At 41.1% G+C, this 12,500-nt stretch overlaps 1 protein-coding gene across 5 annotated transcripts in view; it reads left to right on the top strand.

Annotated features, from left to right (window-relative positions):
- The window catches only part of LOC135099953 (mucin-4-like), a 112,760-nt gene that overhangs the window by 87,477 nt on the left and 12,783 nt on the right, over positions 1 to 12,500 (top strand). For all 5 annotated transcript variants that reach the window (XM_064002693.1, XM_064002692.1, XM_064002689.1 and 2 more), the window contains one exon: positions 1 to 3,540. This exon is cut by the window's left edge and continues 881 nt beyond it. In XM_064002693.1, the coding sequence (XP_063858763.1) occupies positions 1 to 3,540 (3,540 nt within the window). The remainder of the gene's footprint in view (positions 3,541 to 12,500) is intronic.

Here is a 12,500-nt window from a genome sequence, read left to right as displayed (position 1 = left end):
GTCACCGTACAAAGAAAAACAGTGAAGCTCGTGTGAATGAAAACAGTGTAGGGTACAGATTGGTCTCTGGGGAGGAGACACTCGGCGAACGTTTGGAGACACTTTCGTCCCAGCAAAACCATCTTCAGTATTCCACTGTTTCCTCCGTAAGCTCAGCGTCCCAGTCACCTCACCGTGTGTCCAGTCCTCAGTATCAGACGCTCTCACCTCATACAGAAAGTTTAGACTGTTCTGCAACAAGCAGGTCTTCTCTTTCATCCCAAAGTAATTTACCATCACCTCAAACAAGCACATCGTCTGCTGTTAATAATCACTCGCACGACAGTACCTCTCAGGCTCACAGCACACACGACACCATTCATCAACGCTCCGCATCGCCCGACACGCCAATGTCTGCTGTGTGTTCCCCTGTGTTGCCCCTGACGACTGCAGCACTCTCTTCCCCATCGCAAAACATTGATTCGCCATCTACCATCTCTCCTCCGGAATCCCCTCCATCTCCACCTTCCCCATTCTCACCAGCCTTTATGGGTTCCCCCTCGACGTGTGATCGTGAGAATCTGCACTCATCTTGCTCAGTTGACGTACAGCAGTCTTCCTCTCCATACTCTCCTTGCACTTTACCGTCTTTACCAGCTTCCCCAACTTCCTTGCCTTCATCTTCAAAATCTCCTCCTTCCCCAGCGCTTTCCATAGATTCCCCTCCTATATCCCCTGCCGCCTGCGAGATCAGTGACAGTCAAGTGCCCTTCTCAGAGACACTTGGTGGTGATTCACGTGCAGAAGAAACTGATTCAGCGGCTCGGTTGGACACAGTTTTTAAATCAAAAGCTGATCCTGAAGTCATTGAGACCAGAGATAGTAAAGCTGTGCCTCAGTATCATCTGACTCGAACTTCGTCAATGGAAAATGATGAAGTATCAAACAAGAGTCACTCTGGCCAAAAAGAGGTTGCTCAGGTACCGTCAGCCTCTGAAACAGGGCCAGCACCATCCGCCCAAATACACATGCCAGAAGACACCAGTACTGCTTCACAAAACAGCGAGATCGAAGCTCATGCAGACACGTATCAAGAGTCCTCGACTGACCATGAGTGTGGAGACAGGGAGAATAGTCTGAAGGAAGTGGAACATTTGAAGCCAGACTTTGTAAAGTCCTCTTTAAACAGTGAAAGTAAGAATGTGGAAGCAGAGAAAAATTGCAGTGACTCTAAGAATTCGTTAATGAAGTTGGTGCTGAAAGTGAAACATCCTGCAAATCAGCAACTTCCGGTAGGGCCAGAAAAAAAAGACTACAACAAAGAAAATGGGATTCCAAAGATTGTTCTTACTTTAAGGGGAAATGGACCCAATAAAGAGTATTCGTGCTCAAATAGGTTAAGAAATGAGAGTGAAAGTTGTTCTGGTGAAAGTGTAAATAATAAGAAGCACAAATCAAAGAGGAATAAAAGACAAAAGCCAAAAGACAGGGAAAAGGTGAAAAAGGTAATGAAAGTTGGTAAACACAAAAGACACGTTGAACTCTTTGGTGAGGACAGTAACGACTCCTGTGATATTATTCCTGATAACATTAAGAATCATACAAGTGAAGGTAGACATTCAAGAACTCCTTCCACTGATGAGCAAATACTGCGCCCATCTTTCACACCTCACGCTACAGAGGAGGCTCCCTCAGTCCCGGATGAGAGGAACTTGGCTCCAACACTCTCACCAGGCGAGTCGCCTTCACATTGTGCCAAATATGAAGAGAGTGCTGAAACCGCTGACTCTCCTAGTCCTACTGAACAGTCGTTGTCACATTCATTGCCGTCTGACGCCTCAGAGGTCAACACAGACGTCGGGGATAGAACAAAGTCGTTAATCAAGGACAGCGAAGAAATAACTGAAACTCAGACTGAATGTACTGAAAGCAATACACATGAAACCTCGAACCTCACAGTCGAAGTACCCAAGACCCGTGATGATGAACCTGCTTTCATGGAGTTACAACAAGAGGGAAAGGAGACCTCACAGGCATCGTCAGGTACGTTGCACTCTAGTGAGATCGACCATCAGAATAAGCAACCTGAAGGCCTGATCCTTAGAAGCCGAAGAAGCAGACATGCTAAAAATACAGAGTCAGGCCGGAACTCTGACACTTGTCTCTGGGTGAGCTTTGGTGTGAATGCCCCGATGCCACTGCCTGCGACTGACCTGCCCAGTCTCGAACCTTTATTCACATCCAAAGAGAAAACGAAATTGAAGGAAAGTGAAACTAACGGCAGTAAAGAACACGCATCATCCAATCAGCCAAAGGTTGAGGTTAAGAAACATCCTCCTAAGGCAACTCATAAGGAAAGGAAAGAAAGAGAGAAGACAGAGACACAGCCCGATGCTACCAAGGAATCCACAGAACATGAGTATGAATCAAAAGCCAAATTTCTTACAGAGCACAGTGACAGTAAAACAGTTGTTTCTCACGGTCACCGTAAAGTGCACTCCTCCTCCAGCCATGAAGACAGCAATGGCGCACATTGCAAGGTGCGCAGCCACGGTGACTCGACACATCATCGCTCTCGACACTCGCATAAAAGACAACGTAAATCTGATGACGATCGAGAAGGGGCCATTATGAAGGAAACAGATTCCCGCCAGCACAGCTCACTAGATGCTACAGAGAGAGATGACAGTAGGAGTGAAGAAAAGAGTACTGAAAGTTGCAAAGAAAAATTAGCGACTTCAGATTTCACTCCTGTTTGTGGTTTCGATGATGTTCAAATGAAGACCGAGGAAAAATCTGCCGCCGAAGAATCATGTACACTGCCTAACACCTCGTCACGTGTAGATGGCAGTAAAGAAGGCCACAAAGAGTCACCAAACAACATCTCGCATGAAGAAAATGAAGTTAACGTTAAACCAGAAAAACCAACGAATTTGAAGCCTGAGGAGACTTCTGATGACCAATATTACCGTCCCAAGAAAATAAGAAAAGCCTTCAATAGTAAAATTACTTCAGATCACCATAACGAAATCACATCCACTGATCAAAAGACAACCAAAGCTCACAGCGACGAAAAGACAGTTAGTAATCAACCAGAAGACTGCAAGGATCAGGTTTCTCCAAAGTTTTCATCTCCTGAAGTAGTCACTATTTCTTCCTTGTCAGGAATGCATGCAGTAGAATCAGAATCGTTTAGAGTTGAGTGTCACACCTCAGAAGTTAAAACTGATGTACCCTGGAGACCACACGAAGAAATAATAAGAAGGGATATGCTGCTCAGAAGTCCGCAGAATAGTGAGACTTCTAACGACCAGAGGAAACGCAAGCACCGGTCCCCCACACCCCTGGGACAGGACCTCGTCACCAAGCTAGGCGTGGAATCCGCGGACGAACAATCCAAACAGGCTGCCGAAGGGAAGAAGGAAGAAGCCGCAGACAAGTTAGCGGACATCAAAAAGGATTCTTTTCCGGGGAACGAGGATAACGAAAAGAAAGAAGTTTCAAAGAAAGAAAAGGAAAAGCGGAAAAAGCCACGCAAGGAAAAAAGGAAAGACGGCTCACGTAAGTAAATCACAGCTTAGTTTCCAGTAATAACGCTTTTGTTTATGTATTTGTTTTCTATTCAGACAAGATACTTTAGGGAAAACTATGTATTTACACAACGCTTCACACACCAGTAAAAACTGATCATCCATTCCTAGTACTAGCAAAGATGTGCATAATCAGACCTGTAGGAATACATGATTTTTTATACATTTAACTCAAATAATGAGGCTAGCTGCACATGGCCACTCTATTCACCAAGCAGGGTAGTGTTCATTGTGCACCTCTGGCTTGCTCACTCTGCTCACTGAGAGAGAGAGAGAGAGAGAGAGAGAGAGAGAGAGAGAGAGAGAGAGAGAGAGAGTAATGTATGCTATATATAAGTAATGTATGCTATATTATGTAAACACCATCTCGTGTGTGTGGCTCATTTTGTTTATGGATGTTAATGGTAAAGGATTACATAACTATTACTCGCATTATCACCTAATCACCGATTTTGATTGCACACACACACACACACACACACACACACACACACACACACACACACACAGCATCTTCACTACCATCAAAGTCAAGGAATAACAAGTCCATTGAACGCGATTTCACGCTGAAACAGAGGGAGAGACTTTTCACTTGAGATCAAAATGAATATAGTTAGGAAAATACTCTAGTATTCTCCTTTGATGCTCTTGGTTATAGGTCGGTTAAGAGAAATGTCGAAGTGAGGGGAACTGTTGTACTGCTTACTGAAAGTGCGTGTTGCTGACCTTCGTGTTTCATCTCGATATAGCAGATTTTCTGACCTTGCTGCTTGGTTTATTTGTCTTGCTTCCTTGGCTTCACTTTTTACACATGCTCGTCGTGTGTGTGTGTGTGTGTGTGTGTGTGTGTGTGTGTGTGTGTGTGTGTGTGTGTGTGTGTGTGTGTGTGTGTGTGTGTGTGTGTGTGTGTGATTTAATTATTTATTCCCCCTTCTCTGCAAGCGTCGAGTTTGATAGCGAGCACAATGGTTGCGAATGAACACACACACACACACACACACACACACACACACACACACACACACACACACACACACACACACACACACGCACTCAGCCTTTAAAGTCCAATGATCTCTAAGGGCGTCCCCCAAGCCAGCCTTCCCTATTCCAAGATACTGTGCAAGTGTCGGATAAAGATTCTGCTTACAAATATTTTAGTCATGTTTGTTCGCCTTGTGTCTGCTGTTCCTCTATCCTGGGTTCCAGTACGTCAGCTTCTATTTCTCTTTGCTATCTAATCTACTCTGCTGCCATAAGTCATTTCTATATGCAGTCTTTCTCTTCTTTATATCCACTTTTTTTTTTCTTTTGTCTTATTTCTTTGTCTTTTTATCTTATTCTTATTTCTGTTCTATTTTTTTTTCCACGTTAATATTTCCAAATCCTCGTTACAAAGAGGCTATTCCCAAAATTGATATATCATTAACCCTTGATTTATAGTATTGTTTCTAGACCTGCTGCACTACATTGATAGATAGTGCCCACACTTTGCACTCCTAGTTCTTGACTGTGTAAGCAGTTAATGGACCTCTCCTTTTTTTTTTTTTTCACCTTTCCAAACCTGTTGACAGGAACCTCTCAGGATTATTATATTATTTATATATTTTTTTTTTTCTCTCTCTCTAACAAAAGTTCAAGACCACACAGAGGTTTATTATTTTTTGAGGGTTTAGTGATTAGTTCGCTTCTTGCGCGTGGATGGTGCACGGGTCGGCAATGGCTGAGTAGCTCGCCCTTAAACTCCATTTTCTTGTTGCAGGATTCCGTACAGAATTCATGCTTGTGACGATTTCAAGAACTTGTACATATTTGCCAATAATTCACTGCGCCTATAATTTGACTGTTTTTGAGTCTTCAATTTCCCCTCCATTACCACGGCATTTTTATAATTTAACGTAATGAAGCCTCGCAGTTACTGATTCAGATTCCTTTTAATTGCATGGGTATAATATAATTCTTTGTGAACAGGAAGCCCTTTAAGATAACTACTGATATATTCTGTATGACAACCAAAAAAAAAAAATTACCGTCACTGCGGTCAGGTAGCAGCGCTTGTTGAGTAACGCCTTTTATTTCTACTTAATGTACACAGAGGGGCTCTGTCCCAAAGAGCAGCTGACTAATCAAACGTAACAGGAAAAATGCGAAATTGATTCAAATATGAGCAACATTTGGATAAAAAAGAGGAAAGGGGAAATATCTGACATGGTGACATACCCAAGTGTTCACGGAGGTGTACTTCGATACAGTGAGTCATTACTTTAAATATGTTACTAGCAAAATAAGTAGCCCACATTATTTTATCGTCCCATACTTCCCACAGGGGAAATCATCATCTTACGGAGGAAAAGTAGTGTTAACAGTAAAGGCTTTCTTTAAGTTATCAGTTAATAGTCAAAGATCATAATGTGAAACCAGGTTTTAATATGTGAGCTTCTCTTGCCTGGGTAACCACGTGTCTCGTTTCTTCAAGGAATTCGCTATTGATTTTATCTCGGCTCTGCTGCTCCGAGACTTGTTTTCTTTGTGTATTCTTGGAATTGTTTACCAGTTGTTGGATGAACTATCAAAAGATTATACATACATACAGTGTGTGTGTGTGTGTGTGTGTGTATATATATATATATATATATATATATATATATATATATATATATATATATATATATATATATATATATATATATATATATATATACATATTAGATTTTAGTTTGCAAGAAGCTGCAGCTGAAGGCAGGCGAGAGCAAAAGTAAGGCAATGTCCTTCTGTCATTTTAGTGAGAAATTCATGTACACTCAGAAATAACTGAATCATGCTGTGGAGACTTCTGTCATGTTCGTGCTGGTGTGTTCTAAAACTGTGTGTGGGTGTGGTTGTGTGCCTGGAATGTGTCGTGTAGCATGACGATCCGAGGCTAAATAGTTCTACGTGTCCTGCACCGCAGCGCCGCACCAAGGCACTGGCGAGGCTCCTGTCATGTTTGTATCACATGGAAGCAACTTTCCTTGTTTACTCGATTGTGGTGACATTGTAGTGACAACGTTATTTAGACACGTTTGGTTGGTGAAGTAGAACAAAAAACTTTTTTTCCTTTCCAAACACAAAAACACGAGTACGTAGTAGTCATGATGTAGTTTTCACTCCACAAGCATTTTGCAGTGAAAATAAAACAAATATCATTGTAAGGTTCGGCGAGGTGTTGCAGGAAAAAAAAAAACCCAGAGAGAGAGAGAGGGGGGAGGGGGACGGGGAGAATACCTGAAAGACCATGTATATGTGCAACCGAAGCAAGAATTGAAGATAAAAAGAGCGACAAGAAAAGAAATATGCTGAGGCCGTGAACCTTGAAACATCTAAACATCTGCCTTAGAGAGACGATAAAACTCGTTATTACTTCTTAAAGTACAATTCTAATAACCCAGGAAAATTATGTGTTATGCAGAAAACCTTACAAGATTCAGATCAGAGACTGGATATTAATCTTGCGGCAAAGTGTGATGAGTCAGCGCAGTCCAGTGTAAAAACTGTAGATACTATAATCAGAAAAGTGCAATATGGCCATCGAAAGTAAAACGAGGCTATAAGATAATGAATCTCTAGAGAATTGAGATTTAAAGGCTAGATTATTGTTTTCTCTCTCTCTCTCTCTCTCTCTCTCTCTCTCTCTCTCTCTCTCTCTCTCTCTCTCTCTCTCTCTCTCTCTCTCTCTCTCTCTCTCTCTTTCTTTCTTTTCTTTCTTTTTTTGTAATCTTCCACTCAAATTTTCAAAGATCGTTTTTCTTTTCTTTTTTTTCACTCAAATTTTCAAGGAACGGTCACCACATACGAGTCTCTGAACAAGTCATGCATTTCTCCACATGACACGGTTCTTCCGGGAAGGGGTTGCTTAATGACAGCGGCCGAAGCACAACTGAGAGCACGATCCACAGCAATAAACTTGTCAGGCGTGCACAAGCTGCTGCAAACCTTCAGCGCGGGAGAGGCTTACAGATGTAGTGGGTAGAAGGTGCATCTCTACCTCGCTGCATGCACGGCTCAAGGCTGTAGACCTGCTTGTGCTATCGTCACTCGTAAAAATTTATCGGCTATTTTTTTTTTTTTTTTTATTATTATTTTTTTCTTATATTTTTTTTTTTTCTTATATTTATTTATTTATTTATTTTTTTTTTTTTTTTTTTTCATCACTGGTATTGATATGAGCAACGCCTTCCTTTTTCATGAAAGAGAATTGAAGGCACTTCTAGGAAGGAGAGAGATAGACAAAGAAACTAAGATCAGTATTTGCGTGTTTCGGGAAGGCTGTGAGAAACGAAAGGATTAGGTGAAGACTGAGAGGCAAAAATATTATTACGATCCATAAACATATGTAATAATTTCACAAATAAAATAGCTGGTCTATTTTGTGATGAGACAAGGATCAGTAACAGAAAACTTATTCCTTATACTTTCTTCAAATAATGCCAAACATGAGATATTAAAAACAAAAATTATTCGTAAATACTAAGAAATGAAAGCGATAGAGAAGCTGCTGTATATTGATAATTATCGAGAAGACGACTATTACTTTACTGACAAAGAAACAATTAAAGAAAATAATGTTGCAGGAGTTATTACGAATCTGTTTGTATAAACCAGAAGTGTATGGCTAAACCTGGTGAACACTGTATTAGGTCTGATGCAATTTGTTTTGGAAATAAATATGGAAGTAATGTCGCACACACCTTAATTACCTTTGTCTAATTGTAGTCGTTTCAACATTGTGGAATTGGAGTCCTATCTTGTGATCGTCGTTGTCGAATTCAGTATTCTGAACGCCTACACTGCATTCCCTTGCGATCTGCGCTGTTTTAATTAGGGACGGGAGGACGCAGACCTCATTTCGTAATTATTTTGATCCCTTGTTTCAGGAATGGGTCCAGTAGGTGGTCTTGTCTTTGGTATATTACGTTTTCTGATGGAGATTTGAAAGACTATTAATTATCGCATGAATCTGTCATTGCTGTCTTTATATTAGTATCCACCTAGAATATGTACGAGTCGGATGGTAGGACTGTGATAGGTAAATAATCGTTATATCACTATGTCTATCAGTCTATGTAGCTCTTCATATGTGTGTGTGTGTGTGTGTGTGTGTGTGTATATATATATATATATATATATATATATATATATATATATATATATATATATATATATATATATATATATATATATATATATATATATATATATATATATATATATATATATATATATATATATATATATATATATATATATATATATATATATTTTCTCTCTCTCTCTCTCTCTCTCTCTCTCTCTCTCTCTCTCTCTCTCTCTCTCTCTCTCTCTCCCTTGGAGACACGTTGTCCATCCTGTGTATGTGACGCAACTCCGGATGCTGTCGTTAGAGGGCCACCACGTCCCACTTTATCATCATCACCAGGTTATTTATATATAATACTGTATTATGCTGCATTTCATTCTACATGTTCATGTCATTTTTTTATATTACACGTGAAATATTTGTTGCTTAATTTTTTCTACAAATAAAAAGACTCATGACGTCAGAAAGTGGTGCACACTGGTCTCTCTCTCTCTCTCTCTCTCTCTCTCTCTCTCTCTCTCTCTCTCTCTCTCTCTCTCTCTCTCTCTCTCTCTCTCTCTCTCTCTCTCTCTCTCTCTCTCTCTCATTTTATGGTCACTGATTATGTCCAATTTTCTGAGCCTGTGGCCTCCATGAGCCTCGTGATACACACGGGGTTCTCTCGACGGCAACATAATGCAATTAAGGAAAAAATGAGGAATAGTGCGTGTGTTATTTTTAAACTTACGTGACTGGAAGAGACACACGAGCTCCTCAAATTCATAAAAGGGTCTCGAGAACCACTTACGACAAGCAGGACACCAGTGCAAAGTATTCATTATGTTCTGTCCCCCGTGGCTGTGCATTTGCTCATCACAAAGTGTCAGTGCATCATGCATTGCCACCGTGAGGCATTGCCAAACCAGAGGGACAAAATTAGATTAGTGATGGCGTGAATGTGCACTTTTCAGCGATGTGTATAATCCTATTGGGCTGCTCTTTATCGGTATAGTCATGTATGAAGGTGCGCACTGGTGCCTTCGGGAACCAAACCTGCTGTTGAAACAGCGACGTCATCATCAGGCTAGAGAAGTGTGTTTTGTAACGTCGATAAGAACTCTTGCTCTAATTACGCTCAGGTGTACGGACTTCCAAGATGTTGTAGTCGCTCAAATGTACTCACTCTGACACATTTTACAGGAATATTCATTGTGTGTTATTTCTTAATTGTTATTTTTACCGTGAATGGCAAACCAGAGGGGGGAGGAAGAAATCTATTAAACTTGCCGCCCCCCAAAAAAAACACAAAGTATGAAGAAAAAATAGCCGTTTTTAGTTCTCCTTTTTGAAGCAGCTGAAGTCGAAGGTTTGGGAAAAACAGTATCAAATAGGAGGTCCAGAATAACAAGAAGTAATGCGAATAATTTTGTACTAGTAGTTGCAGTTATAGTAGCTCTGTTTTTTGTTTGTTTGTTTGTTTTTTTTTCACATAAAAGAGTCACTAGCCAACGGAAACAAAAGCAAAAAAATCCCACTGAGGTGCCAGTCCCAAAATAGATTTCAAGAGAATCATCGAAAATTGAAGGATAAGTGTCTTGAAACTTCCCTCTTGAAAGAGTTCAAGTAATAAGAAGGAGGAAATACAGAAGCAGGCATGGAGTTTTAGAGTTTGCCAGAGAAAGAAATGAATGATTAAGAACACTGGTTAACTCTTGCATTAGAGAGGTGGACAGAATAGGGGTGAGAAAAACAGTCTTGTCCAGCGAGACTGCAGGAGGATGGGAGGCATGCAGTTACCAAGATTAGAAGAGCAGTTGGCATGAAAATAGCAAGAGATGCGACATTGTGGCGATGAGAAAGAGACTGAAGACAGTCAGTTAGAGAAGAGGAGTTGATAAGACGAAAAGTTTTTGATTCCACCCTGTCTAAAATAGCGGTACATGTGAAGCATACTCCATACAAGGGCAGATAAGGCCCCTCCACAGAGTTAACAGCTGGAGGAGTGAGAAAAACTGGCGGAGACGACTCAGAACGCTTAACTTCATAGAAGCTGTTTTAACTAGAGATGAGATGTGAAGTTTCCAGTTTAAAATATAAGTAAAGGACAGACTGAGGATGTTCAGTATAGAAGAGGGGGACAGCTAAGTGCCATTGAAGAAGAGGGAATAGTTGTCTGGAAGGTTGTGTAGAGTTGATAAATGGAGGAATTGATTTTTTGAGGCATTGAATAATACTAAGTTTGCTCTGTCCCAATCGGAAATTTTAGAGAGATCAGAAGTCAGGCGTTCTGTGGCTTCCCTGCATGAACTGTTTATTTTCTGAAGGGTTGGACGTCTAGGAAAAGACATGGAAAAGTGCAGGGTGGTATCATCAGCGTAGGAGTGGATAGGACAAGAAGTTTGGTTTAGAAAATCATCGATGAATAATAGAAAGAGTTGGTGACAGGACAGAACCCTGAGGAACACCACTGTTAATAGATTTAGGAGAAGAACAGTGACCGTCTACCACAGCAGCAATAGAATGGTCAGAAAGGAAACTTGAGATGAAGTTACAGAGAGAAGGATAGAAGCTGTGGGAAAGTAGTTTGGAAATCAAAGCTTTGTGCCAGACTCAATCAAGAGCTTTTGCTATGTCTAAGGCAACAGCAAAAGTTTCTCCAAAATCTCTAAAAGAGGATGACCAAGACTCAGTAAGGAAACCCAGATCACCAGTAGAGTGGTCTTGACGGGACCCATACTGGCGATCAAATAGAAGATTGTGAAGTGATAGATGTTCAAGAATTTTCCTGTTGAGGATAGATTCAAAAACTTAAGACAGGCAGGAAATTAAAGCAATAGGGTGGTAGTTTGAGGGATTAGAGCGGTCACCCTTTTTAGGAACAGGCTGAATGTAGGCAAAGAGTTCGACTAGGCAAGGTGCAACCACGGAGGCACAGTTTCAGAGAACAATAAGAGGAACCCCATCCGGTCCGTAAGCCTTCCGAGGGTTCAGGCCAGCGAGGGCATGAAAATCATCACTCCAAAAGATTTTAATGGATAGCATGTAGTAGTCAGAGGGTGGAGAAGAGGGTGGAACAAGCCCTGAATCCTCCAAGGTAGAGTTTTTAGCAAAGGCTTGAGCAAAGAGTTCTCCTTTAGAAATAGATGAGATGGCAGTGGTGCAATCAGGTTGAAATAAAGGAGGGAAAGATAAAGAAGCAAAGTTATTGTAGATATTTTTGGCTAGGTGCCAGAAGTCATGAGGAGAGTTAGATCTTGAAAATTTTTGACACTTTCTATTAATGAAGGAATTTTTGGCTAGTTGGAGAACAAACTTAGCATGATTCCGGGCAGAAATATAAAGCACATGAGATTCAGGTGATGGAAGGCTCAAGTACCCTTCGTGGGCCACCTCTCTATCATGTACGAGTATAGCACAAGAACAGGCTGTGTTAAACCAAGGTTTGGAAGGTTTAGGTTGAGAGAAAGAGTGAGGATTGTACGCCTCCATGCCAGACACTACCACTTCTGTTATGCGCTCAGCACACAGTGACGGGTCTCTGACACGGAAGCAATAGTCATTCCAAGGAAAATCAGCATAATACCTCCTCAGGTTCCCCCAGTTAGTGAGGCAAAACGTCAGAGGCACCTCCGCTTTGGGGGATCCTGAGGAGGGATTTGAGCGATAAGACAAGATACAGATATGAGATTGTGATCGGAGGAGCCCAATGGAGAAGAAAGGATAACAGCACAAGCAGAAGGATTAGAGGTTAGGAAAAGGTCAAGAATGTTGGGTGTATCTCCAAGACCGTCAGGAATACGAGTAGGGTGTTGCACCAATTGCTCTTGGTCGTGGAG

The sequence above is a fragment of the Scylla paramamosain genome, chromosome 4 (assembly GCF_035594125.1).
Source record: "Scylla paramamosain isolate STU-SP2022 chromosome 4, ASM3559412v1, whole genome shotgun sequence".
Lineage (NCBI taxonomy): Eukaryota > Metazoa > Arthropoda > Malacostraca > Decapoda > Portunidae > Scylla > Scylla paramamosain.
Note: the sequence above shows the minus strand (reverse complement) of the source record. Positions and strands in the feature narration are given on the sequence as shown.